We start from the raw sequence: 27957 nt of genomic DNA, 5'->3' as shown, positions 1-27957 counted from the left end.
CTTGCATTCCAAGTAAGACCAACACTTAACATGCAGTATATCAGACATTATTCCACATCTCAAATGTGAAAATACATCCCAAATGGTGTGTTTTTTAAGCATCCTTGAGAGAATTGTCTTCTTAATAATCGAGTGCACAGGAACATATGTCCAATATCAACTTGAATAGCAAAATTCTAAACTACATTAAAATGTACATTTTAAAGTGTGTTTATGGAATTACATTTTTTTTAATTAATAGAAAACAAAAAACAAACAGAAAACATTTATCCTTGAAGCTATATATATATATATATATATATATATATATATATATATATATATATATATATATATATATATATATATATATATATATATTGCTATGTAGCTGCATTCCTAAGTATTTCAGTAGACGAAACCAGAATGAACATATATTGAAAATATGAAAACAAAATACTACCGTAGCTACGTTCTGTTGTACTGTTGGCTAATATTTGCTCCATTAAAAACTCATACATGTCATCCTTCAAAAGTTAACCACGCTTTGAAAGAAAACTCAAGGTCCCATGGTGCCTTGCCCCAATAAGGAGAGGAAGTAAAGGTTTTGCCCAATGAGAAACGGAAAGAGTAATCTGGTTTCAACTTCAAGATTTCGAAAAGCTTTTGTTTTGCGGTGGGAGCGCATACTGTGGAGCTGTTAACGAGAGTGCAGACTGAAGACCACACGTCAAAGGAAGAAGACACAACACACATCCGATACTTTGGGCAAGACAATTTTACAATGGGTAAGCGTGTACAATGGTTAATGCAAAACTTTTTTGTAAGCGGTTTATTGATTTACAGTTTATGGATAGATAATGTGGCACCTGAATAACTTTTTTTTCCCTTTTATGAATGCTCTTAATTTAATTCAGTGTAAATGTAGTGAGAGATACCAAGAGGTGTACTATTTCAGAACAGGGAAGAGTGAGTTCAGACGAGTGAGGATATTTTTTCTTTCAGGTGATTAATGGATTCTTTAATTTTAGGTTAATACTTGAGTGACGAGAGATACAAATGAAGGTTTTTATATTTGCTGTTGTATTTGATATCAGTCCGTGACTAATAAACATTCTTTCATTAAGAATTTTACTTTGAGGAAGTGTGCACATCATGTGGCTTGAAATTCCAATAAAAGAAATAACTGAGGAGATCTAAGCATAACGATGGAGAGAGAAAGAGATGAAGTCGTTTTTATTGCTTATCGTATGAACCCAGGGGTACATATTTGTAATTGTAGGCAGAACTAAGGAAGTGGTTAGGGGAAACAGAAAGCAGTACTGTATTGCTTCTGGCGTAAAACCCCGCATCTGATAAACGCACAGCATAGTCAATATCCCAGCCATCTTATCAGTTCCGATAAGATTTATATTGCTGGTGATTAAAGGGTTGAAGAATGAACCTTTGGCTACTGATGTGTCTGATTCGTCAGTCACCCCTCCATCATGTAGGTTATCCAGAGAAACACCTGGGCAGTGTTATTAGAGAGTGTGTATTATTTCGCTTTTTTCATATAAGATTATCTAAATGATTTTAGCTGGCTCTATGAGTCAATCTAATATTAAATGCGTCAGCCTAATATTATAGTATGCCAACCTTTAACAAATAGAGAGAGGGCCGAATTTGAAGCAGTCTCTCTGCGACAGCACGTCACATACGGAATCTTCAAAGCGAATTCTTACACTTGCAGTAAGAAAATAAATAAGTACATTTCAAAATAAATAAATAAGTAAGTAAATCAGCCGTGCACGATTCCGCTCGGGCTCCAGTTTCTCGGAAACCAAAAGTGCTGGTGTCGCTGTGTGAACGCCTCAGTAGCCCCACCACCGAGGAGACGTGAGCGAAAGACAGAAGCCAACAGGAGAATGCCACAGCACAGGATATGTGTGTGTGTGTGTGTGTGTGTGTGTGTGTGTGTGTGTGTGTGTGTGTGTGTGTGTGCGCGCGCGCGCGCGCGATCACTAAAGCACAGGGTCCTCGGTTTTACACGCAGAGACATACGAGTGCACAGTAATGATGAACTGGGGAACGGGAAGTTGGTGGTGGCGGTGAAGGGTGGGCGGAGCCTGGGCTTTGGTGGCCGGATAAATCTATAACTCCAAAACACAACCGGTCTGCAAATGAATGAGCACGCATGCGCTTTATTACAGCAGGGTGCCCGGGGTTGATGCCTTTTTGACAAGTGCATGTCTTGTCAAATCACAGGTGCATTCATACGGGGATTTCCTTGGCCGGAGTGAAGCCTTATGCTGTGGACTTGTTGAGGCTAAAGATTAGTAGTCACAAGTGTCCCGTGGATGTGTCGCTTCTTTAATAGGAAATGCAGTATACAGCAGCTCCTAGTAAGTTGTCCTTTTGCAGTAATATGTCATACTAGAACAGCGCATCACACAGCTGTGGTTTATTCACACAGACAGGAAGCCGTGTTGTAATCATGTGGTTTCATATTAGAACAGTTCTCTCATTACTTCTTTCTCTTTTATTTCTCTCTCATTCATTCTCCATCCCCACCGCTCCCTCGTTCGTATTTTCCCCTCGTCTCTTTCTGCAGAATTTAAAAACAAACAAACAACAACAAAAAACCCTAAAAGCCCACCCTTTTACCTGAGCCGAGAACTGTACGGTGAACACACAGTATCTATTTCACACTTTGTCTTGAGGGGTCATTTAATACCACTCATGCTCCAGTCGAGGGGCGCCTGACGTGACAGACAGTGGAACTTTATGGCACTTTATGGCAAAACAGCCCCGGAATCACCACGACGCGTTTCAAAGCTTCATAGATATTTGTGTTTGTTTCTTGTGGTTTCACCGTAGGCCATCGTGGATCCCAGTTACAGTTAAAGAGTGTGACAAAATCCCAGTCCCAGTCATAGCATTAAAAGTGGCAGCGGCTCATTGCAGTGTGTTTTATTAAGGGTGTAAATCTTCGCCGTGATACGATTCATATTTGGTGATTTTCCAAATGTTACAAAGATATGACGCAATACGATTCTTCTCATTTAATATACAATCTATACGATATATAAGATAACAAACAAATTGTGCTTGTCTAATTCACAATGTAGTCAGTTTGGAAGTAAACATTTTTAAACCGATTAAATGGCAATCTTAAAATCATTTGTGCTTTTATTTCTGGCCACAAAACAACAGGGAACACTTTAAAATGTTCTTGATATGGATCAAAGCATGCACAGACATGTATCAGTAAATGCACACTGGACAGACAGAAACAGCAGTGTTCTGAATCAATGCATGGATGAAATTCACATGATTACTACACCCCTATTACTGGTGCTTCTCGTACTACTTGCTTAATGCGATCTCTTTAGAGAGCCTATAACTGAATGCCATACTTCATGGGTATCTTTCAGTGTCAGACCCTCGTGGGGAGGTGAATGGGGCAGAAGAGCAGATCGATGTGTGCGAGGAGAGAACCGAGGAGAAGAATTCACCAAACCACGTAAGCGCACACTTACAAACGAATAATCTCCCCCCAAGACGTTGAAATGATGTCTGTGCAGATTAAACCAATATGGATAGTTTTCTGAGTATTTTTAAAATAATAAATAATAAAAATGCCATAAATGTAAATATAATAACAAAGATTTTTATTTCAGCATTCAGTATTACATTTGAGAAAAATGATCTATATTTTCTGCTACATTTTAGTCATTCATATGTAGTTAGATTCGTTTTCGTGCTTTTAATTTCAAAAGTGAATCTGCACACGGACTGTTTTGCTCTTGGTCATGCCTCTCAAGTGTTATTTTAGACAAAGTATTGAAAAAAAGGAAGAATATCACCTAACAAACATTTCCTGTGCTAACAGTTGCTGTTAAACAATTAGCCCACAATGCAATTTCATAGGAGGCCTAACTCAGTACTTCTACTACTTAAATCATAATTTCAGTAATGTGTCATTTAGTTGAGTATGTTTCTACCCTACCGACCATTGTCCAGTAGTCTTTGCTGTTCTATAACAGCAAAGACTACTTTGACGAATGAATTTTTAACCGGTGTGTGTAACCGGATATATTTTCACGGCTGTAACAAGCTAAGGCCCACCGACCCACCTGAACGTGTAAATCCGGTTATGGAACTTAGTGTGGAAAAGTGGAAACAGCGCCTTTCTGATAATGGTATGGCATGAACTGACCTCAGAGCACCTGGTAGCTGCGGACCTGGTTTTAGTTCTGGCACGCACTTATCTGTGAGAGTCGGGGTGGGGGTGGTGTAAACAGCCCAGGTTATAAACGAAAAATAAATAAATATAAATATAAATAAATTAGATGAAATGGCCTAATTAAACTTTTTATAAGAAAATGTTTATGGAAAGGCAATTGGCTAGACCGTGGAAGAATCGAGTAATGCAAAATGAATGAAATGTAATAAGAAAATAAGTAATACTACATGATTTTCTGTTATATGTTCAAAAAACATGGACATTATGGTAAAACACAAGAACAAGGTCAAAACAAGGAAAGTCGTGAAAACATAATGGCAATTTTAAAAGCAGTGTACCTTTGTATTTATACACATATTCTGTTCGCTTTATTCATTTTTGTGAAGTATCTACATTATAGAGCTCATTTTGATTGGTTATAACCCTGTTGTTGTTGTTACCTCCGTTAGTCCTAATATCGGGCTAAAATGTTTTCTCACACTCACTGTAAGTAAATAGTATTTTGAGAACCTGTCCTGGCTACTGCATCGCATAAGAATCCGAAAACCACGCAGTTTCAGAGGCAAGAGCTAGCCTTCCGATGGTATGTTCTTTAAGGCGCAGATAAAATTTCGTTCGGAGAGTTATTGACACGTCCATTGCATCTACCTACGCACATCTGTGCAATCTGAATGAAATGGAAATTTAACAAACGCTACTTACGGCAAGTCTGTCAAGTCAGCTGGTATCCTATATAGGTTGTTTTTAGTCGCGGTTTTGAAGGGTGGGGGGGCGTCTGTAGACGGACAAAACGCTCTTTCCTGTTCGAAACTTCAACGTTACATTCAATAGTTCTGTGGTCTAAATACAAATGAAATACCGTTGCTGTACATCAACCCTCTTGATGTACCAAACTACAAATCTACAACAGCTAAGTAGTTAACATGTTACTGCAAATTTAATTTTCAAATTTGACAAGTTTGAGTATATGTAGATTTTTTTTTTTTTTAACTACTGGATTCCAAGAAAAGCCCCAAAAGTAATCTTCTTCGAAACTGGTTTTCAGAGTTGTCAATTTCACAGGAAGTGTTTGTGCAGATGGCAGTCTCTTAACGTTGTGGGTGAAATTTCAGTGAAGATGACTCAACTCTGGTCAGAGAGCTATGGCAGAGACACATAGATAGGCTGCATCAGTAGAGTTGTCAGAAAGAAAGTTCTCTGCTTGGAGGTGCAGGATCTGTTTTGGTCATATGACTCATTTAGGGTTACCCCTTTATGGCACACATCTGCAATATTATTCCTTTCACAGAACGCAGAAGTGATTTGGGCTTCAGTTTTGTATCTACTCATTCTAATACACAGAAGAGGGGCCTACATCTTCAATATTACTCAGTCCCAGCAGGGAGCCAAGCGATCGTTATTAGTCACATAGACGCCTGCTTCTGGGAAGCAGTTAGAACTCTGAAGAACTCAATTCACTTTGAAACTCTGTGACTGAAGACTCGGCTTCACATATGCGAGGGCCCACCACAACCGCCACCGACGTCAGATGGAAAGTCAGAGGTTTACTGTACATGGACACTGTTGACTAAGTAATCTGAATACTTCTGATTGGAGGAAAACAGTCATTTTTGTCAAGATATTGTCAGTGTGCAGTTTTGAAATTGAAATCTTGTTTAATGTCAATTTTTAAAAATTTGTAGGCTACAATCAACAAAACAAACAAAGCTATATTGATAGTGCCAAGGCAACATTTAACGTGCAAGAGTGTAGGGCAAATATTAATGTAATGTAATGTGATAACACAGTGAAGGCATGTTAGCACCCTACAAAACCTAAGAAGGAAGTAAAAAGTCCCCTGTGAACAGTTGGTGGGACAAATGAGAAACTTTATGGGTAAAGCCCATAAGACCAATACCAGTAATAAATCATATGTAAAACATATATTTTGCATATAATAATAATAATAATGATTATTATTGTTTATTATTATTATTATTTATATAGTCTAATAATGAAAATAATTTGTGATGTTTCTATTTGAAAATGATCTTTTGGCTATATTTAAGTATATTTTCTTTTTTAATTAATAAGATCATTTACTTTTGCATTTACAGCATTTGACAGACGCTTTTGTCCAATACAACATAGAGAAGCGCTTTTTTGTCTCCACAGAAATAAAAAAACTAAAACATCAAAAGTATATAATTATTATTTATTTAGGAACAATCTGTATTGCCACATCAGCCCAAAGCTTTTTTCACTTCACAAAACCGTTTTGCCACGGTATGAGCATGTGATTGATCCTATGACAGTTGGTAGGTTTTTCTGCTGGGCTAGTGATACTCGTTTCCTGTTTGTGGACTGGGCATGTGTGTTCTATTGTCTGCGGGAGCCACTTACCCTGCCTGGATGATGGGCAGTTGCATACACTTCCACTTTCTCTGCTCCATGACTGACAGTTTGTCCAGGGAAATCTGCTTAGATATGATGTTAGCTGGAATTTTTTTTTTGGGGGGGGGGACGCGGGCTGCTCGGATGTTGGCTGAGTCAGCATACGTATCGTGAAAGAAGCGGAATCGCTTCGGTCCGTGATGTGGAAGTGACTATCTAGGGAGAGGCACCTGAACACAAAGCACTTGCTCCCCAGTAGTCGGGAAGATGAGGATCTGTGTCACAGACACACTCCTTAAAGCTTTGCTTTCAAAGGACAGGGGACCACCAGTCCTTTTACACCCCATTACGTGAAATCCACTCGCTGTCCATCGATTCTCCTTCCTTGTCCTTTCCTCATCCGCATTCCACCAGTGGACGGAGAGGCTCTTGGAGTAACTCTCCCGTCTCTGTGCTGTGGCGCTTCGGTGTCTCCCTGAGAGAGTGCAGGCTGGAGCGAAACCCCCAGTAAGCTGTTCTGTTTCGCTGCGAGCTGGATGGCTGCTTACTTACTGAAAGTGGTGGTAAAAAAAAAAAACAAATGCTGCGTTTTCATTTCCTCACTCTTAATATGACTGAGCCCCGGAAGAAGGTTACACAAGCTCATATTCACCTATAATTTGATATGATGCAATTTGATATGAGAATGTGAGTAAGAGTTTGTTTGTTTGTTTGTTTTTAATCAGTTTTGTTTTTGTGTGAATGCAAATTTTGGCAATAAGTTAAAGCAACCTTGCTTGCAGTAAGTGACCGAAACATTATTTCAGACAAACAGATGTTTTCATTTTGCATGATGGAAAGTAAATATTCATCTACAATTCAGTATGACTGAGCAATATTTGTTACCAAACTTCGAAAATATGGTTTTAAGGAATTTTAACACTGTTTATGCAGAAATTTCTGTTTGAAATTTTAGATACTGACAGGATTTATTTTTTGTTGTTTTAGTCAAATATGGACATGGAGAAGTCAGAACCGGCCACTAGCGGTGCAGAGGAATCCAGGATGGGCCAATCAGAGAGTGAAGAGAGGGCCTTTGTGGTTAATCTGTACCACTTTATGAAGGAGAGAGGCACGCCAATAGAGAGAATACCTCACCTAGGCTTTAAACAGAGTGAGTAAAGTAACATGTGGGTTGCGCAATCAGACAACACGGCATCTAAAGAGTGAATCACATCATAGCATCTAAAGAGCGAATCACAACAGAATACTCTGTGAGACTGTTTACTAAAGTATGCAGTACCCAAGTGTGTCTGGTACCCAAGTCATTTTTTTGTTTGGGGTTATGCTCAGATGAATGTAACGAATACTATGGAAATGCGGTTTCCAGCAGTGTCTCCAGCAGTGAGGAGATATAAACATTTGATTATTCTGTTTGACCTTTGGGCTTCTCTGACGCTTTTGCAGTCAACCTGTGGAAAATCTACAAAGCTGTAGAGACCCTGGGAGGCTATGACTCGGTATGTGTGCTCACACGCATGCACACACACAGAAAATCTCAAATACACTTTTTCATCACTACTACCCACCTCTGCCCTTTCTCACGCAAGCGTCAGTGCCTCACTCCGACCACGTGTTGCGTGAGAGCATCGCGCCCTCGGGTCGCCAGCTCTTTCCTCTCTCTATCTCTCTGGTACCCACAGCCGAGGGTCTCTCTCTCCATCTCTCAGTGGAAACTGAGCACGCTCGAGCTTGGCCCAGGGTTTCATTTCTAGCTGTGGCCATGGTAACCACAGAGCCGAGCAGACGGGTCTTTCTTTCCTTTACCCAGCCAGGCCGCCTGACGTCTTGATGCAGGCACCACTGTCCTAACTTCGCTTTGTCGTCCATACCTAAAACGTTCCACTCTGCAAAGACGTGTGTGTGTGTGTGTGGTTAGACTAGGTCTCAGTGTAGCCACCTGTGCATTCTGGCCAGTAAAACTTCTTCGGTCTGAGGGACTATTCATTTGTGTAATGCCTAAATAGTTTCTGACACGGTAGAAAGAAAAGTATAATTCAAAATGATACTGACACTGCCAAAAGACCATTAACAAAAATCTGGTGTGCTTTAGGGTATATGAGAAACTGGAGGTGACTAATTATGGTGATTATATATTGGTTCATTATGAGTAAGTAGGTTGAGCTTGATGTTCCTGATCACCCAATATGGTGCTCAGAACGGCCCTGAGAGATCATATCTCCTACACCAGTTACGCACCAATACCAGTAACTCCAGTTGTGAGGGGACTCCAGTAAAAACAACCATTTTTCAAAATTGTATCTCACACAAACGCATTATGAAACACATCTGCTTGATTGAGTGTGATTGTGGTCTTACTGTGTGTGTGTGTGTGTGTGTGTGTGTTATCAGGTGACAGCTCGGCGGCTCTGGAAGAATGTGTATGATGAGCTGGGTGGTAGTCCGGGTAGCACCAGCGCGGCCACCTGCACCCGCCGTCACTACGAGAGGTGAGCACCACCACCCCCACCCAAGTGCCAGAGCCCCGCCCCCCCAGGCTGCCTGCTGGAGGAGGAGCCACAGGCTCCTTGGAGATTGGGGATTGTGCAGATTCAAAGCCATCGCTGGTGACAGATGCAAAAGCTAGCCAATGTGTTTGCAAATTTTGCTAGTATGTAGCAATATCACACTGACTAATGTGTTCACATGAAATGTGTACAGAAAAACGCAGAAATAGCTTTGTCGGGTGGTCAGTGGTGAAAATGGAGAATCCTGTTTTGTATTTACTTAACGCATAAGTAACTTGAAGTAACCGTTTTGTGGCTTTTTGTTTTGTGGCTATATTGAAGTGGTACAGTGGCTAGAGGAAAGGGTCACTACAGGCGTAGGAAGAGCCAAAAGGGCGCACATCACTTCCACTGCTGCTGCTGCATTAGTCAAGCGTGCAACATCAGTACATAGCTGACTGTGAGCCCTTTGTATCTATGTATATACAGGTCACAGGTTTAGAGAGCGATTAGTAAAACTCAGCTACAGCATACCAATGCCAACTATACGTTAGGCAATAACAGAATTTTGCACAGACTTTCTCAGCATTTATGGTTGCGATAAGTTACTGTTTCTGAGATTAGCTCTGTGCTGCCATCTAGTGACACGCTTCATATAACTGCAGCGTTCTTAACACAAATCTTGATTTTAAACGGCAGTCTGGCAAAACTTTCATTGCATTCAATTTTTCCATTCATTTTTCTTTACTATATCACAATAGAGTCATCAGTCCGCCACCTCTCATGGAGGTTAGAGGATCCGAACGCGAGTCGAAAGTGAAAACCAGGGGCGAGGCGTTTTGTGTTGTTCCACTTCAGTCGGACGGGTCTGTCCAGTCACGGCCGTGCCTCTTCTTTCCTGCACCAGGTTGGTTCTGCCTTTTGAACGGCATCGGCGAGGGGAGGGGGACAAGCCGCTCCCTCCCGCGAAACCCCGGAAACAGTATAAGAGGAGCACAGACGGCAAGAGTAAAGCGGAGAGCAAGAAGCGCCGAAGAACGGCGGAGAGAGACGACCCAGAGGTGAAGACGGAGTCGTTCGGATAACGTTCTTAATCCTGTTACTAAGCTTAGTGCTGAATACTTCTGGTGCAAAGTCGTGCCTTAAAGTCGAGGCTAATCATTAATTCAAACACTTTGTTACTTGGTTTTCATATGACATATCTGCTAAAACACAAACACATATATATACACATACACACTATATATACACACATACACACTAATATATATTTATTTATATATATAAATATATTATATATATATATATATATATATATATATATAAATATATATATATAAATATATATATATATAAAAAAATTTTAATCTCTTTTTGAAATGCTGATTTAAAGGTAATCCATCACAATCATAGAGCTCATGTCTCACAAGCAAAAATGTTTTGGCTCTTCATTAATATGTGTTCTATGTGCGGTATTGTTTTTCAGGAGAACTTGCGAATGGATCACCACTGTGAGAGAGGAGAGTGTTCCAGTCCATGGCCAGCGTCAGAGCATCCGGACGGTGACCAGCATGCTCAAGCCACGCCACCCCCTCTTGCATGCCCCAAGGAGAAGCCCCTCCTCAAGAGCCTAAGCCCCGCCTTGGTCATGTCCCCCCTGGAGAAGAAGAAGCGTCTGGCACAGGCCAGTCTGAGTGAGGAGGGGGCTGAGCCTGAGAGACCGTCTGTGATCCAACTGTCCTACTCCTCTCAGTCTCCAGCCTGCACATCCTCCACCCGTCTTAGGCACGCCTCTGATGGCTCACCCCTCCCTCTCTCCTCTCCCTCCGCCTCCTTCTCCCGTAGCCCCTCCCCTTACTCAGTCTCCTCCGAGGACTGCGTGGCCATGCCGACGCAGCAGACGCCTGCCCCCGAGGAGGAGAAGCCGAAACCCACCTTCCTCGGCACCGTGCCTTCCCCAGAGCCCGGCGGTGCCCGAGTCTGCAAGCCGCTCAGCCAATACCCCTGCACCAAGGACCTCGCCACCCTCCCCCGTCCTGTTTACCGGGACTTCCTTCAGGTCGGTCCCACCCATCCGGAGAAGGCCCCCAGGGGCCCGTCGACGTGGGGCTCAGAGGGCAAAGTAGGCGGGAGAACCTCAGCCCTCCGGATTCCTCTCTCCGCCTCCTCTGGCACGGCCTGCTGGGTGCACTCCCCCTCCAGCTTCACCAAGGTCCTGCCTCGCGCTCGGGACCCCTGGAGACCCATATCACTACAGTCCAGCTACAAACTGCACACGCCCCACCCCCAGCCCCACCCCAAGAGGCCGAGTAGCGCGGAAGCCTACGTGAAGAAGCTCGCCTCCCCAACACACTTTGTAGACAGAAAGGAGAAGGCGAAGATGGTGATGCCCAAGCCCCTTCCTGCACAGCAGTATGTACTTCATCCACAGCCCGGGCTTCCCATGCCCTACCTGTTGCCGGCCTTCGACCGGACGGCGACAGAGCAGCTGAAAACGCTGCCCGTCCACCCCATCCTCCTTCCCACTCATCTCACCATCCCTCCGTCTCAAGCGCACCCTGCGCACCCTGTCCCCGTGGGGGCCTGCCTCCCTGGGACCTACGAGGCACTGCGCTCGTATCCTTACCCGGTACCCCTCTGGCAGCCGCCCCCCAGCTACAGCATGGCCAGCCTGCAGCCGTATTAACAGCACCTGTATTTTTTCCTTTTTCCACATTTTAACAAAAAGAAATTGTTAATAACAAAAAAGTGTGAAGTGATTCTATAATCGTAGTGTCCGTGCACTGAAAAAACAGACTACTGAGTGTTAGTTAGGGTCAAACGGGAAAAAAGTCCAAGAAATTCCTTCCGTGGGACTATGCAGTTACTTCGGTACAAATCAAATAAATGCAAATTTCTTTTGGCCGCTGCAGGCGCTGAGGTTGCTTTCTTCAGTGTCTCTCCTGGAACAGTAGAGGTCGCTGCGGACTGAAACTGTGTGTAATCCTCAGTTAAGCAGTGAAGAACCAAAACCAACCTCGACCACAACTAAACCCTAACTGGAAATGGAGCCATGGAAAAGACTATTTACGGATATTAACTACGGCCGTTACACCCGTTATTTCCCACTACTGACGCAGTGTTACTGCTTAAAGAAAGCATCAGAAATGTGGCATTTATACATGTACATTTGTAAATTGTCTATAAAGTATTTTATTTTTATGAAATAAAGTAAAGTATACTTATATGAAGATCATCTAAGACTTCACAAAGGCGTGTTCTTGAACTTCAGTGTGGAAGCCTGCATACAAGTGTACATGGAAGCACTATACAATTAAATGATATGCAATTAAGATATAGATCACTTTAAGAATATTATTCAGATCATTCAAAGATAATTATGCTAAAACACCGGGAATGTGAAATGTGTTTCAACATAATTTACTTGAACAGTATGATCTTTGCTAAATGCAGTTTTAAAAGGAGTAAAACAGGTTAAGCAGGTGATATGTAACAGTAAATACTAAACTGCATTAATTGGAAAAGGTCGAGCCACGCACAGCAATGCGCGAGGTTAGTCCGCACGTCGTGCAACGATCGACTATCCACCTTGCAGACGGTCGGGCAGGACCGGGGCTCTCCTGCTGCAGCCTTAAACACACACCACCGTAGTGTTTCCCCCGGTTTACACACGCAAAGCGCATTAGGACACAGCCAGAAACCAGCAACGCGTTCAGCCACACACACTGTGTGCGGCGTGTTACGTATTTTTTATCCAATTATGGTTGTACAGGGCGAAGCCCGGTTACGCCGGTCAAGAAACGTTGGTTTTTGTGGCGATAACAAAGCGGGTTATTTTAACTACGTTAAATCATGCAACCATCGAGTAACATTCACTAAATATAGTATATTAACCAGGACGTTCACGCTTGTACAGCGATTGTATAGGAATGCGTGTGCACTGCGCAGACCCGCCGCATTACAACCTGCTTGAAGACGCCACCTAAACAACACGCGCTTATTTGGCGCGAAATTTCGTACCGGAAACCGGTTCCATCAGTCGCCATTGTAAATGTTGCAGATAGCTGACTAGCTAGCTACGTTTGTGACGTTTAACGAAACATTACGAATTTATTATTATTATTATTTTTTACAATTCTTTTACTGGTTTTACGTGTATACAGAGCATCTAGCATTTCGGGAATGCCGTTGTTTGTTGACTCGGTCTTTGAGAGGCTTTAGCTAAGCGAGTCATTGGAGGGTTAGTTAGCGTTAGCTAGTGAGCACAGACGGTAAATATCTAACTTAGCCGCTAGCGTTAGCTACGGGCTCTCCGCAGAGACGTCCACCGAGGCTTCAGCCACGCTTCTCCGGACGGATCGCTTACCGTGAACGGTTCGCACAATGGCAGATGCGTTGTCGGACGCCGGTGATCTTAGCGGAGGAGAAGGCAGCCAAGATGATGTTATGACCCCGGCTGAGCTCATCGCCAGGCTGGAGGAGGTGTGGAGCTACGCAAGCTGCGCTGTCACTCTTGTATATCTGTCTCTATTGGTTTCTTTTTGCGGAATTTGCTTGTTCACACGAATTTAAATCTTTAGCTAACTTTTAAAAACACGTGGTGATGTTTGTCATTGTGTTGAGAGGTCGTCGTTTTCATGTTTCAGGCATGGCTTAACGAGAAATTCTCACCGGAGCTTCTGGAGAGCAAGTCCGAGTTGGTGGAGTGTGTGATGGAGCAACTCACACACATGGTAGGGAGAACTGGATGATGGTTCTGACGGTGGAACTTGGGTTTTCCGCGTTTGTAGCCTCTGCTGTGTGGAGCTGTGTTGTTCTATAACTGGAGAAACGTCTTCTTTTATATGCACTTGAGAGCAACCGTTCTTAATTGAACACGTGCCTCAGAGTAATCTTGCAGAGTGTCTAAAGTTGATTTTTTTTTTTTTTTGCACAGTCAAGCATGTTGGTCCATGCTGTCCATTGGTCCAGTCCACATTAGAGTATCTAGCTCTCGAGCTTGCTCATAAACCCTTTAAAAATATATATTTCCCTTCTGCAGAACGTGACGGTTGTGGTAATTATTAGTTAATTAACTAGTGGCTGTGATGTGCTAGTGATTGACACCAGTTAACCCTCAAAAATATAAAAACAATTTGGTCGTGATGTGTAAAGGTAATATTACAGCCAGACAAATGTGTTAGGGTTGCAGTTGGGTGAAGGGATCCTTTTCTTGCTGGAGAGATGAGGTTGTGGTGGGTTTGAACACACGTCAATACTGAGTGGGGGGTGCTGTGGCTTCAGGAGGAGAACCTGCAGCGGGTCAGGAAAGGAGACCTGAAGGCCAGCGTCCACCACATGGAGATCGGCCGCATCCGCTATGTCCTGAGCAGCTACCTCCGCTCTCGGCTGCAGAAGGTAGGAGTGGGTGGAGTCGTAGTTGTCCGCTGGTCCTGACCGATGGACGTGAATTCATCTGATTGAGGAAGCCAGTCAGTTCATACTGGGCTCTGTGACGTACAGCACCATAGAACATTTACACTGTGCGGTGGTCATATGACATCCAGAGTGTCTGCCTCCTGTGTTTACGCATGTAAGCTAGTACTGTTTCCTTCCTACAGATCGAGAAGTTTTTCCCTCACGTCTTGGAGAAGGAGAAGTCTCGGGCCGACGGCGACCCCTCGTTTCTCTCCCCCGAGGAGTTTGCGTTTGCTAAAGAGTGAGTGCCCCGTCTGTACGCAGTAACCGGAACGTCCACCTAGCCTACAGAGCCTTAGAAAGCAGACCCTTACCGTCAGTGAGGATGCGTTCGCTCTGTTCACAGGTATCTGGCCAATACAGAAGTCTACCTGAAAGCTGTGGCACTGAGACACATGCCTCCCAATCTGCAGAGTATTGACATGCTGAAAGCTAGTGAGTTCACCAGATGAGATCAGCGTTAGCCTGGTGGACCAGTGACGCTGCTCGGGCCTACTTTGGTTCCTCATAAAAAGCCACTGATGTATAAGGATTGTTTTTAGTCACCTCTGTTCTCTACCTCACACTGAGCTGACAGAAATAGCTTTGATTGTGAACTCTTTTTTTTGTGTGTGTGTGTGTGTGTGTGTGTGTGTGTGTGTGTGTGTGTGTGTAGTTCCAGAGCCCTGTCTGGACTCGTTTGTTTTTCTGCGAGTGAAGGAGAGGCAGGAGAAAATACTGGTGGAGCCAGAGACTGATGAACAGAGGTAGAGTTCAAAAGGGCTGTGCATCCCGCCTCACCTGCACCTTCGTTCCTGCTACCCGTGCCGTCCGTCAAGCCGCATGGGCGTTCTGATGGGCCTTTTCTGTCCACATGTGGTCTCTTCATGATTGCTGGTTGTCTCGCTGTGCATTTCATGATGACGCCTCGCAGGACTGAGGCCGGATGAACTTGGCTTATTTTTATTGTCTGCAGGTGTTATTTCTGCTTATGTTTTGTTTAATTTAAACAGTCACTGTAAGACGCTCGCTGTCGCTTGCTTTTTTCCAGGGAGTATGTAGTCGACCTGGAAGAGGGCTCCCAGCACTTGATGCGATACCGCACTATAGCACCTTTAGTGGCCAATGGTGCAGTGCAGCTTATCTAGTTGGGCACAACTAATTGGAGTCAAATGGACAGCCTGCCAAGGTGCTGCTACAGTCACTGCTGACGACGACGATGATGTCTACCATCCTTGCTTTCCTTGTGACTTGTTGGATTCTGCAGACCACTACACTGGTGGTTACCCTACCAGTGCTACCCTGGACCAGAACAGGCCTTGCTTCAACAGCTACTCTTAATGCCAGTTTAATGTTCACTAATACAGTTGTTGTGGAAACGGACTAGCTCATAACTAGCCCATAACTGGATGTTTTGTGGACAAGGCTGCACCCTGAAATATAAAACATTAGGAATAGCTCGCGTGCAATCTCTAAAGCCTGACTGCAAGGTCTGTGTGAGGGTTTTGTTTTTTTTGTTTTTTCTTACATTGTGAAGGATTTTATCTTATGAATTTATTTTTGAAACTGCCCTTATTAAAAATAGTTCTCTGAATGAGAAGTCGAGCTCACAACTGGCTTTATGAGTAACTGACGTGAGTGTATAAGGTCAGAACCGGTCGTTTCATGTTGTTGGTTTTGCAGTCATTTTACAGTCTAATTTTGGACAATGTAAAGGTGGTTTTGGCAGTCCAGAGTTGGTTCCTCTTACTGTAGGTGCTAAATGCATGGCAGGTAGGGATCTCCCCCTGCTCTGACCTAGAGATCTGATTCGTGAGTGGTGAACATCCATCGGTGTGTGCGCTCCTCGGATTGCCCAGGATTGAACAGGCAGTGCTAAGTTAAAACGCTCTGCTGATGTCGTGGATGCGGAGTAATGACTGAACTGTGGCGTTCACTTTTACTTGGACCAATCCAAACTTTTTTTTTTTTTTTTTCGTTAAAAGGAAAGGATTTTCTCAGTGACACAAATCAACGGACACTGCTAAACTGTATGATGAAACACATGCAGTAGTTTGTCTTTTGGCTGTGTGTTTGAGCATTGACATTTGCATTCAGTATCTCCATTAGGCCTGTACAGTTTCAGGAAACTCCTGAAATTTGACTGGCAAAAACAACCAAAAAGAAAAGTTGCATATTTCTGTTATTGGAACCTTTCTGCAAAAAAGTGATCAATTTTAAACTGCTCCTTATTTACAACTGCTCATTAAATGGTCTGTTCCTTATATGTAGGAATTTAGGATATTACCAGGCTTTGGTAATATGGTTTCAACATGTTGCTGCATGCAAAGCATGCCTGGATTAAGTGTGCATTGCCCAATCCTGGCTTTCTGATGTGAGTACAGTTACTGGGTTTTTGTTAAGGTCATTGCCTGGCCAAGCCAACTTCTTTACTGACCTGCTTAGATGGCGGTAGATGCAAGTGTCTGAAATCTGCTAATTTCTGATGGTCCTGTCTACTGAACTTGCAAAATGAGGCTTCTCCATAAACAAGTGTTTTATGTAAACATTCATATTTATTAGGCAACTGCTTTCAATGCCTTGCGAGTAGTAAAATCATAAAATTCATCCTTCCTTTTTATTCTTGGATGTAACTTAAGTAATTTGTTGGGGGTTTTTTTAATGGATGAAGTGAGTATAGGTAGTTACTCATGAGCTAACATTTATTATTTATTAAGTGATCGTGGGCCATTTAAGTCACCAACTTTCCCTATCTGATTTCATCCCCGCTTTGTAATCACACATGCACTCATGGTCACTCATGCTCTTTCATGTATTGCGCTTTTATAATTGTATTTCTTTTTAGTTTTCCTTCCAATCTAGACCATATGAACCTAGAGGTAAAGCAATCTAAAAGTTCTAAAACAAAGATTTTAATATTAAGATTCTTAGGGCAATAAACAACATTTTCATCTTGGAGACACAGTCACACCTTCAATTTCAAATTGTTGTGGCTGCCTTGACATGTTCAGTCCTGTGCCAAGTAAAACACAGGAAATTGCATAGTAGACTAATCATAAACTACAACTGTGTACCTGTTCATTAGCCCGGTAAGCAATCAGCAAAGATATGTCGACCTACAAGTATGCACTGACTCAACGCGCATCCAGCGCCTCTGTTATAGCACTCCAACACCCAGTCTACACATCTTTTTTTTTTTTTTTTTTATGTCTGAGCTTAGTAAAGGAAGAAGAATGCACGCCGACACACTGACAACATTCAGCATTCAGTGGGTGTGAACCAGCAACAACTAACACGGAAAGTTTAACTTCTGGTCCTGAGGTGCTAGTAGGTGCGTATGCACATCGGAGTTCATCTGTGTATTTGGCAAAACGGGGAAGTAGATTATGCCGTCAGCAATCTAATCTAGGAAGTAGATTCTTAGGTTTTTCACGATTAAAAAAAAAAAGCAAACCTCACAGTTACCTCTTTTAGAATTCCATAAATGTAATCTTGTTGCAATCGGTGTTGGAGCTAATATAAATTCCAGAGTAATTTTGTTTCAACATAACTTCTCTGTTTTGCCAGATGGCATCTGACCTGATTTGAACCATCTCCCCTTGCACTGTTATATATCCTACGTGCACAACTACACGCACTAGTGTCTAACCTACCATTGTGCTGTCTGCCTCTAGCAACAGTCATATGTAAGGAATGACTGAAGCAGGCCATAAAACACACCCAGGTCTTTACAAGGCTTTTTTAAAAACTGATTACATATCTATGGTCCAATGGGAAAAGAAACACCTGGAGCTTGAAGAGGAGCAATGCATCGTTTAGGTTTTGCATTATTAACAACTGCAGTCTATTGACACCACCCCACAAATCAGTGAAAATATATCCAGGAGTGCCCTGTATTATAAAACTGCTTAACAACGGCAGGGTGAATGTCCCTGTGACACATAGCACTGTGTCTGATCTGACAACACTACCCGAATGTTACTATATAGGGGAAAAATAAAATACCTTACAAGACACATCCATTAAGAATGATGGTGGTTATAAGCACCGCAGACAAACGCACACGCACACACAAATCAACGCTTCTTTTCAATGGTCCTGGGAGTTAAACGTTCTCTATAATAATAATGTAAGCTAATTACTCCATTACAGTTGCAAAGAGAGAATTTCACTCTGTCCTTTCTCAAAAGGGAGGGCTCAAGGTGTTATTGAGAGATCAACTATGTCCATGGCCGTAACATACATTATACAATATATGAATTACATTTGACATCTGATAAAATGATCATTTGTTATAATGGAAATGCATAAACCGTGCTGCACATTTTTGATCAACGTTTGGAAATGTCATTACTAACTATATGCAAAATGTTATTAAAATATGGATTTCTTGTTTAAGTGAAGAGGTGTTGAAGTTGCTGTTGTGAGCAAAACTTTTTGAATGTTGCATCATGTAGATTTTACGACACGACAAGAAAAAAAAGAAGTTCATTTTAAAAAACAAAAGATGAGAGTAAGTCAAGAGTAAAACCTACTCCTTCCTGCTAAAACCGGGTGTTGCCCTCTGTATGACGTGCTGATGAGTGTTTGAGTTAGTCTGCTGGTGGTCGGCCAAATGTACAGTCGGTGTCTAGACTCTCACACCTGCATCACACTAAATGTGCCTTTAATTTTACTGAAGACTGCTAACCAGTTCAAAGTGAAGTTAAAGTAAGTTCCTGATTACATTTTTGGAACAACTAAGTTGTAGGTTAAAGTCTTCTTCTTCTTCTTCTTCTTCTTCTTCTTCTTCTTCTTCTTCTTCTTCTTATTATTATTATTATTATTATTATTATAAAAATACTACTTTTACTTTCGTCGATGATTTGGAAATGACAACAGGACAGGTGCTGAAAAGCGAAACGATTAATTACACTCGATTGTAACTGTTCGAATGAACTATAACACACCTTGAACAGCCGCAGTGATATCTAAGATTGTTATTTTTAAAAATCATTTTATTTAATGAATTCCCCACCTTTTAAATTTCAGCACTTCAGTTTAAGCCAGTTGTAGTACCTTCACAACGAAACATATGTCCTGTGCAAGGTAAGTGAAAAATATTCTCACATTAATTTTACACCCTACGAATGAATAGCCGAATGGACCTAAACGTGACTTCACTTGCTTTTTATCCTGCAGTATCCTACAGTCCATGCCAGTGGACATGGCCTTTGTACTTCACAGGAGTTCCCCGCCGCGCAACCGCCGGCTCGCCCTGGCCTCTCCAAAACCCCTGCGCCCATGCATCCATCACCGTGCGTTCTTGAACAAACTCCCTCCGTCCACTAACCACGCTCCGGCGAAGACCGTTACCAGAGGCACTAGCGTCGAGAAACGAGTCATATTTGCCGACTCGAAAGGGCTCTCGCTTACCTCCGTGCGCGTGTTCTGTAAGAGGGAGGAGAAGGCCCATCTGGAGCCGCTGGAGGTACCAAAGCCACAAACACTGCATTTGGTGAACGCGGATACGGTTCAGGGCACGAAAATGCGCCTGGGATTTACGCAGCCGTGCGAAGACTTCCAGGCTTTCTGCGGTCGTCTGCGAGAAAGCGCGGTGCTTTTAGAGAGCTGCTGCGCCACGGAGCGGTCCATCCTCGGCACGGTGCGCGTCAGGAACATTAGCTACGAGAAAACGGTGCATGTTCGCGTTACCTTCGATTCGTGGCGCACTTACCGAGATGTGCCATGCGCTTACTTGGATCAGCGCTACGGGGACCCGGACACTGACGTCTTTGCGTTTAACATCGTAGTACCAGGATCCGTGGATCCACGGGAACAGATCGAATTTTGCGTGTCATACTTACCCGGGGGATTCAGCAGTGCGGTTTGGGATAATAACTACGGCAAAAATTATAGCATTCATATGTGCGTCTGACAGTCCAGCCCATTAAAATGTCATTCTAGCCATCGTGACCAAACCACAGGCTATAATGCTTTGCTTGTATGTAGCACAAATGGGTTGTTTTGCACTATTGCTTGTATATTACATTTTCTCTGTACTGAAAGGCATGAATGTCAAAAGACACAGTAAAGTAAATGTTTTGTTTGTTTTTTTTAAATATATGTGGTTATGTGTTTTGTGCTGGTCTCAGTTTAGTGGATTTTATCCCTGCATTCAAGCTGGTATACAAATCTTTTTCTGACTGGCCCCGCACTGTGGGGTTTGGATACAGGTCACTTGACCTGGGGCTTCTTATCTGTGTTAAGGTCCTTTCTTACCCAATGAGACGTTTGAGAGGAAATTGTTCAAGAGTTCTGGTTACTTTCCACTGCAAGAATTCAAAGGAAATCAGCGTCACTCTGCATCCTGATATAGAAAAGAGGTTGTAGATGTTGTGCGTCAGGCTGAGGAAAAGCTACTGTCAGTGCCAACAGAAAGAGAGAGAAGGAGAGACAGAGAGAGAAAGAAAGTTGAAAGAGAGGGAGAAGAAGAGACTGAGAGAGAGATTCACAAATTGTTTACACTTGATTCAAGCAAAAATGAGACTTGGAATAAGTGTATCTTGATTAAAGAATGTGGACTGGGGCCGGTGTTACACAAAAATCTGAAGTGATTTAGTAATGTGTTGCAATGTGGAACTCAGTACAGAAAACTAACCTGCATTTTAATAACCTCTGTCACACCTATAAAGCTTTATTTACATACTGAACTTGGAATGAAAATTATTACTGTAGTGCTGATTGACATTCTTTTTAATGGTTCTCACATCACAGGATATGATGAAACACTCATGAGACATCGTAACATCCTTAAATGTCAGTGTCGAGAATGTGTGAGTCATTGAAGAAAGAGACAGGAATTGCCAGGTCACAGCTTCTCATCACTTCCTGTAGGTGTTTTTGCCAACACCACCATGGGCCTCGTTATTTACCTTTTTATTTTCATGTTTACTGATGATTGATTTGTATATAACACTCTCCAGGACACATGCCAGACAGAGGAACAATGAAGATATAGATTATTGTAAATCAAAAAATAAAAAATAAAGAAATATATTTTGCAATGAGTACATTTTATGGCTTATACTTTTAGATCCAAATTACTGCTGCATGATATCCGTATCAATATTACATCATTTGACTTAATGTTTCAGAACCTTTAGGCTTTAGTTAGAATGCATCACTGATTTTTTGACACCTGCGAGACTCGATGTCACTTAATTAAAGGGTGTTCACTGATCTGTCTTCCCTCACCCCCATTCATTTCTATAATGTATGTGAATTGTGATAGAGGTTGCAGATGAAAATCTTCTTTGTGCTCTCAAATTATTCCCCAAGGCATTTGGATGATGGAGTCCAGATTCATTCTCCCAGCGTCCTCTGCTCAGCGGCCAACACTGATGTTACACACTTTACAGCTGGGGTCTTTCTTGGCATTGGCAGTAGAGAGGCTCGTGAGTTGGTGATGCCCACTGATCTGCGCCATCGTGCCCAGGTCCAGAGCCAGAGGCTCTGTGTACAGAATCTCTAATATGACATCGCTGGCGTGACAGAACTTTGGCTCCTCCCCCGGGACGTAAGTCAGAAAATGATTGGCCGCGAGGTCCAGCAGTGGGAGTCGGCCGCTGCAGAAGCGATCCCCCTCCGAGCCAGCAGGGGCCAGCACCAGCACCACGTAATGATAGGCGGTGTACATGCAGTAGAAGTCGGCAAAATAAAGACGGGTGTCGGGGTTGAGAAGGTGGCCAGCGGAAAGCTGGAAGCGCAGAGGGCCGTAGGGGGAGTCGTTGGGAGGGAGGCCCGTGTCGAACTCGGTGTTGCAGCTGAGGAAAACACCACACAGCTTGCCGTTAATGGGGGACCCGTGGCTGCCGCTGTTGTCTTTCAGAGAGGGCAGCATTGCACCTTTCCATTCTGTTCTGTATACAGGCAGGAAAAAGGAGACAGAAGGCAAGAAACAGATCGAGAAGTTGAACTTTAAGTGCTGGATGCCATGTTACCAGATCTTGCTAACTTTCCAGTGCCTCCCAAAGCCAAAGATGCCCACCGCGTTTGCTCGTTCCCAAGCCCTTCACCCAGAAGCCTCTCCAAAGCCCCTCCCTCTGCCTACTCCTCCTCTCCTGCCTGTGCATGCACAAAATAATTGACAGGCAAGGAAGGGTAGGGGGGACCGACTTCCTACCTGAGGCTTTTCCCCGCCAACCCCTCTTAGGAACACTATAATGCTTTGTTAGTGATAGTACATGTTGTAAATAAATTTCCCCTCAAGAGGAAAAACATGCCAAAAAACAACAAAAAATAGCAGCAACATAAAAGATTTACACTTAAGCATACAGTGCAGTAATAAATCTACTTTACACCACTACTGTTTTGTGTGTGTGTGAGTGTGTGTGTGTATGTATGTGTGTGAGTGTGGGAGTGTGTGTGTGTGTGAGTGTGTGTGTGTGTGTGTGTGTGTGTGTGTGTGAGAGGACATTAATGGAGAGGTCTCATATACATATATAAAGTTTTCTTATTGGATATTTCAATTTGTCCATGTTTCAGTGTTTTAGCTTTACTTTTCTCAAAATATGTATATTGATTGCTCTCACGGTGTAAAGATGGTTTAAGTGTCCTTTAAAACGTCTTACAGCAGCTCTAAAATGATAAATAACCTTCTACAAACACCTCAGGTCAACCTCACGTAGACGTGAGGGAGAGAGACGGGAGCGTTCGTGAGTTGTGGTGCGCGATGGTGAGCAGTCGCAGACCTCGCGTAATGGAAGTACTCATGGTGCTGGTCGCGGTAGAAAACGAAGAACGGGAGCATCCTGCCAGCGGCACCCTGAGCTTTGTCCAGCAGTTGCTGCAGGAGGTCCATGGAGTAATCTACAGGAAAGAACCGTATGGTCCAGCTCAGAGCTTATCCACGCAGGACAACAATTACCAGCTCTTACGGACTGCAACTGATACCTAAGACCCAGCCAGAGCAGGCAGAAATAGCTAGAGTATAATTTTCCGCGTGATTCCACTTCCCTGAACGATCGGAGATTGCATCGGACCGGTGTTGGGATTGGCGATTGGATGGCATCTCCACTTACCCCCAGTGCAGAACTCCACCACTTGGCTCCAGTCCGAAACCTGATAGTCTCCGTCCGGCTGCCGGATGGCCGTCTGCACGGATACGCAGTACTCGGTGCGAGGGCTCAGGAACCAGTGGCCTCTCACTGTCATGGGTAGAGGCACTGCCTTGGCTACCAGCTTGGTGGGTACATCCTATTGAGGTGAGATGAGACAGGGCAAGAGCCTAGTAAATGTAACCTGATAATTCCTTCCCTTTTTACTTAGCCCTAAAGTGGAAGGCATAACGACACAAGAGCAGGATGGGGTAGACATGAACAGAACCGCCATGCGTAGGTTACCCGAGCAGGACGAGGCCAAAGCATATCGTAGGCAGTAGGAGAGATTCAACTTTTATGGCATGTATTGAGCCGTTGGTGTTTGTCATTATAGCCAGAACATTTATGAAAAACTGTATAGTAATTGTAATGGAATACACTGTTAAGAGTTAAAAAACAAACTGTGTTGCAGGTTTATTAGGTACACCTGTCTAGTGGTGTGTTGCTTGTGCTTTGGCCTTCAGAACAACGCGGGTTTGCTTGGGGCATGGATTCTACAAGATTCTGGATGCATTTTACGGGCATGGTGTACCAAGATGAAATTATAGGATGGCACAGTTGCTTCGAACAGCCTGCTTCATCCCAAATGTGCTCGGGAGGGTCGAGCTCCGGGGACTGTGCAGACCACTGAAGCAATGAAAGATCAACTTCCTGAGGCGATTCAGTGGCAATATGTGGCTTGAAGCATGGTGCATTATCACACTAAATACAGACCATCCAAGCCATGAAGGAATGCGACTTGGTCTGCTGTGATGTTCAGATATGCTGTGTGGTTTACACGTGATTCAGTGGGGATCAGGAGTCCTCTTGTGTAGCAGAAAAATATTGCTCACGTAATCTCAGTGTTACCACCAGCCTGGTCTTGGAGCCAGGCGGTAGAGATGACATCGACACCAAACAGGATCTGAAAATGTATATGAGTTTCCGCACAAGTTTATTAGCTACAGGAAGAGTTTGTCGAGGCACGAACTGTAATGACTTTGAACACAGTTGTAGTTGTCTGGAGGATCACCTCAAACTCCTGGTAAATATGTCTGACAGTTTAAATGCATCGTGGCAGATAAAAAGCCTTAGAATTTCTGTTTTTTTTTCCTGCAGTCTGTCTATTGTTGTTTCTTTCAAGGGCTTCATCAATTCTGTTTAGAATTTCAGGACTATTTAAAACAGTTTCAACTATTCTCATGGCAATGCTTGCCATGTGTTATAGGAACTGTTGATAACAGTAGCCCAAGTGTTTTAGAGTAGAATTATGGGTAGAATTCACATGCATTTGGTCTGTGCTGCACGATGGGTCATGCAGGTCTCATGACTTGTGCTGGGAGGTCCAAACTGGTCCATGGAAACATGGTTAAACTGCACCCACTTCATGCTGATCAGTGAGTCGCACAAGTCAAGTCCACTCTACTCAATAGGCCATGCAAGTATTTGGTCCGCTGTACTCATTCAGTCATACAGGTATTTGAACTGGTCTACTCAGTAGGTCATGCAGGTATTTGAACGGGTCCATTCTATTCATTGGGTCACACAAGTATTTGGTCCGTTCAACTCATTGGGTCACGCAGGTATTTGGTCTGCTCTACTCAGTATGTCACACAGGTATTTGGTCTGTGCTGCACGGTTCTTCCGAGTCAGAGTAGCTCCGTTTGGACCAGTTTTTGAGGTATTCAAAAAACTCTCTTTTGGATTGCTGGAAGTGACTGATAGAAACTCATAGCTGCTGCTCACTCTCTCGCTTTCTCTCTCTCTCAGTTGAATTTAAGATTCAACTGTGCTTTATTAGCATAACAGCGAAAAATCTATTACGTTGGTTTATAATTAACAATCAAAAGATAAATACAATAACTTCACAGTACATAAAACTAAAAGTAGAGGAGAGAGGGTAAGATGAGGTGTTTTTTACTTAAGCCATGTAAATATGAGACAGGGATAATTTCAGGATGTGTGAAATTGATTGAAACTCAAATAAATAACAAAATATGAGGTTCCAAAAAAGAGGTCTTGAGGCTCAACTTGCCCCATGTTAGGGGTAAGATGACACAGCTGAGCTGAGACATCAGACAAAACAGTTACTAACTAATGTATTAACCAGATTTGAAAGTATAATTCCAAATATTGTTATTAATAATTGAATCCCCCATTGTACAGATAGTATTGGTGTTCATGAAGATAAATATAATGACTAATTTTCTGAAAACTACAGTTCTGAAAGACATGGAATGTTTTTCACTTTCAGTGTTGACTCCCAACTGTATGATTGATATAATAGCATGTAACACTTTTAACAAAAATGAGGCCTACTTGGTTATGACAACAATCAGTCATAAAAAAATTCTGGAAATTATTCCACAAAACTACATGTGTGTAGTTTTCAGGGAAGTGTGAAATGTTGTTTCTCGGGTACAACTGTCCCTGCCTATTTAGCTTCTGTAATTACTCTTCATGTTATCTGTTCAGGTGCTGCATCTAAATGATGAAATATAACATCAGTTATTCCTTGTTAGGATGCAGCACCAGTTTAAGCACCAAATATCTGACTTGACTTCATATAAAATTGAGGGGGTCTGTTGGTTCGATTTTCCCCCAAGACTCTGGTTCAGTTTAACCCACAGCCACCATTTTAAGGACAGAGTTTAGTGTAGCAGCCCACACCTACACTTCTGCTAATGTGATTATACCCAATTTTCCAAAAAACCTTTGACAGGCAATTTTTTTTATTTATTAATTCTTTTGGGTGAAAAACTACCACTTCACATGGTTCTTCTTTCACTCATGGTTGGTAGGGGAGGAGCCACCCGAGGTCACTCATGGTTGGCACACATGGTTGGTAGGGGCGGAGCCACCCGAGGTCACGCATGGTTGCTAGGGGCGGAGCCACCTGATGTCACTCACTCTGTGCTTGAAGTGCTTCTGCTCTCCTCCCTCTTTCCGGCTCAAGTCAATGAAGTAGTGCGTCACACGGGCTTTGTCCTGCGGGGTCATCTCCCAGGTAACCCGGAATGAGTCACAGGTCACCTCAATGATCTGGATGTTAAGGGGTGCAGACAGGACTTCCATCTCAGCCATTACCTAGAGAGAGAGAGAGAGAGAGAGAGAGAGAGAGAGAGAGAGAGAGACAGAGAGACAGAGAGAGAGAGAGAGACAGAGAGACAGAGAGAGAGAGAGAGCGAGAGAGAGAGAGATGAAGAGGCTAAAAATTATAGATGGCTCATGAAAAAGCAATCTTCCAGCCTTGAACAAAATTCAATTAACCTGTTGACCAATGACCTGTCAAGAGACTGCACTTTCTCTCTCTCTCTCTCTCTCTCTCTCTCTCTCTCTCTCTCTCCCCCACTGACTCCCTCGCTCCCACTCTGTCTGTGCTTTCACACTTTCAGTCCCTCCTCCTCTCTGACTCTCTCTCTCTGACTCTCTCTCTCTCTCTCTCTCTGACTCTCTCTCTCTCTGACTCTCTCTCTCTCTCTCTCTGACTTTCTCTCTCTCTCTGACTCTCTCTCTCTCTGACTCTCTCTCTGACTCTCTCTCTCTCTGACTCTCTCTCTCTCTGACTTTCTCTCTCTCTCTGACTTTCTCTCTCTGACTCTCTCTCTCTGACTCTCTCCTTTCTCTCCTTCTTTTTGTAATTGTGAAAATCTACAGAGAAAGGAGAAACAACCCCAAATGTATATTCTGTATTTAATTTCTTCAGTGTAACAAACATTTTATTTCATCTGTGTGAAGAAACTCAAAATATTCACAACATTACACACACAAAGTCGCACCCAAAAGCAACCGATGCAGCCTGCAGTTCTACTCAACTCCAGACAGAGCCATGGGGTGAGAAGCAGACAGTCCAGCACCAGCACACGGGATGTTTCTGACTGTGCCTCCGTTCAGAGGAGGGAACCAGTCAACCCTGAATCCCGCTGCAGGCCGCCACCCCCATCCTGAGGGGGTGATTAGTGACGGCTGCGTGGTTGCAGCGATATGGAAGAGCCCTGGCAGGGTGCGTTTGATTAGCTGTCATCCTTCCTGGCTCTGTGATCACTGACCCCGGGAGTGTGCTCGTACAGAAACCCATTATCGCACCCACTGGACAGAGACACGCTGCCTCAACTGTGATTTACGCGAGCACCTTTCATTTATCCCCTCTCTCTCTCTCTCTCTCTCTCTCTCTCTTGTCTGTTTCTCTTTTTCTGACAGGTGCTTCTCTCTCCGCACTGCATTTAGCTCTGGGAATCCAGAATTCCATGGATACAGCGTACCTGTGTACATGCACGCCTCCTCGTGTAGGAACGTCTTCCACGCTGCCAATCTGCCGGACTTCAGCATTCTTTAT

The 27957-nt window shown here is 43.3% G+C and overlaps 4 protein-coding genes across 6 annotated transcripts in view; 3 read left to right on the top strand and 1 right to left on the bottom strand.

The window, feature by feature from the left end:
• Window positions 1-663: 663 nt before the first annotated feature.
• arid5a (AT rich interactive domain 5A (MRF1-like)) lies at window positions 664-12301 on the top strand. 3 transcript variants are annotated; one of them, XM_035536393.1, is made up of 8 exons: window positions 664-767; window positions 2227-2363; window positions 3396-3484; window positions 7568-7733; window positions 8027-8079; window positions 8972-9069; window positions 9974-10127; window positions 10553-12301. In XM_035536393.1, exons 2-8 carry the CDS (start codon window positions 2342-2344, stop codon window positions 11750-11752), a joined length of 1782 nt encoding a protein of 593 aa, XP_035392286.1. In that variant the 5' UTR covers window positions 664-767; window positions 2227-2341; the 3' UTR covers window positions 11753-12301. The 3 variants fall into 3 exon arrangements, with proteins under 3 accessions (XP_035392286.1, XP_035392287.1, XP_035392288.1); XM_035536394.1 differs by lacking the exon at window positions 2227-2363; XM_035536395.1 differs by lacking the exons at window positions 7568-7733; window positions 8027-8079.
• A 796-nt stretch (window positions 12302-13097) lies between these two features.
• Window positions 13098-17447, top strand: gins4 (GINS complex subunit 4 (Sld5 homolog)). Its single transcript, XM_027024185.2, has 7 exons — window positions 13098-13548; window positions 13713-13799; window positions 14350-14463; window positions 14667-14764; window positions 14870-14958; window positions 15179-15269; window positions 15554-17447. The coding sequence occupies exons 1-7, from the start codon at window positions 13450-13452 to the stop codon at window positions 15648-15650; spliced, it is 675 nt and encodes a 224-aa protein (XP_026879986.1). The 5' UTR covers window positions 13098-13449; the 3' UTR covers window positions 15651-17447.
• Window positions 17448-19084: 1637 nt separating this feature from the next.
• On the top strand, window positions 19085-21117 carry zgc:77112 (uncharacterized protein LOC406459 homolog). The gene is made up of 3 exons (XM_027024166.2): window positions 19085-19212; window positions 19534-19590; window positions 19684-21117. The coding sequence occupies exons 2-3, from the start codon at window positions 19577-19579 to the stop codon at window positions 20417-20419; spliced, it is 750 nt and encodes a 249-aa protein (XP_026879967.1). The 5' UTR covers window positions 19085-19212; window positions 19534-19576; the 3' UTR covers window positions 20420-21117.
• Window positions 21118-21219: 102 nt separating this feature from the next.
• The window catches only part of LOC113586193 (phytanoyl-CoA hydroxylase-interacting protein), a 9705-nt gene continuing 2967 nt past the window's right edge, over window positions 21220-27957 (bottom strand). The window contains exons 2-5 of the mRNA XM_027024165.2: window positions 26532-26708; window positions 23565-23739; window positions 23235-23352; window positions 21220-22403 (exon numbers count right to left, since the gene is read on the bottom strand). Of these exons, the coding sequence (XP_026879966.2) occupies window positions 21869-22403; window positions 23235-23352; window positions 23565-23739; window positions 26532-26705 (1002 nt within the window). The 5' untranslated portion in view covers window positions 26706-26708 and the 3' untranslated portion in view covers window positions 21220-21868. The remainder of the gene's footprint in view (window positions 22404-23234; window positions 23353-23564; window positions 23740-26531; window positions 26709-27957) is intronic.

This window comes from Electrophorus electricus, chromosome 18 (assembly GCF_013358815.1).
Source record: "Electrophorus electricus isolate fEleEle1 chromosome 18, fEleEle1.pri, whole genome shotgun sequence".
NCBI lineage: Eukaryota > Metazoa > Chordata > Actinopteri > Gymnotiformes > Gymnotidae > Electrophorus > Electrophorus electricus.
Note: the sequence above shows the minus strand (reverse complement) of the source record. Positions and strands in the feature narration are given on the sequence as shown.

Bases quoted from the DNA above. Each gene is read 5' to 3' on its own strand.
- gins4 (XM_027024185.2), top strand. From the start codon at position 13,450: ATGGCAGATGCGTTGTCGGACGCCGGTGATCTTAGCGGAGGAGAAGGC. The intron at 14,959-15,178 runs GTGAGTTCACCA...GTGTGTGTGTAG, and splicing joins TATTGACATGCTGAAAGCTA to TTCCAGAGCCCTGTCTGGAC. The intron at 15,270-15,553 runs GTAGAGTTCAAA...GCTTTTTTCCAG, and splicing joins CCAGAGACTGATGAACAGAG to GGAGTATGTAGTCGACCTGG.
- arid5a (XM_035536393.1), top strand. From the start codon at position 2,342: ATGCAGTATACAGCAGCTCCTA. The intron at 7,734-8,026 runs GTGAGTAAAGTA...ACGCTTTTGCAG, and splicing joins TCACCTAGGCTTTAAACAGA to TCAACCTGTGGAAAATCTAC. The intron at 8,080-8,971 runs GTATGTGTGCTC...GTGTGTTATCAG, and splicing joins CCCTGGGAGGCTATGACTCG to GTGACAGCTCGGCGGCTCTG.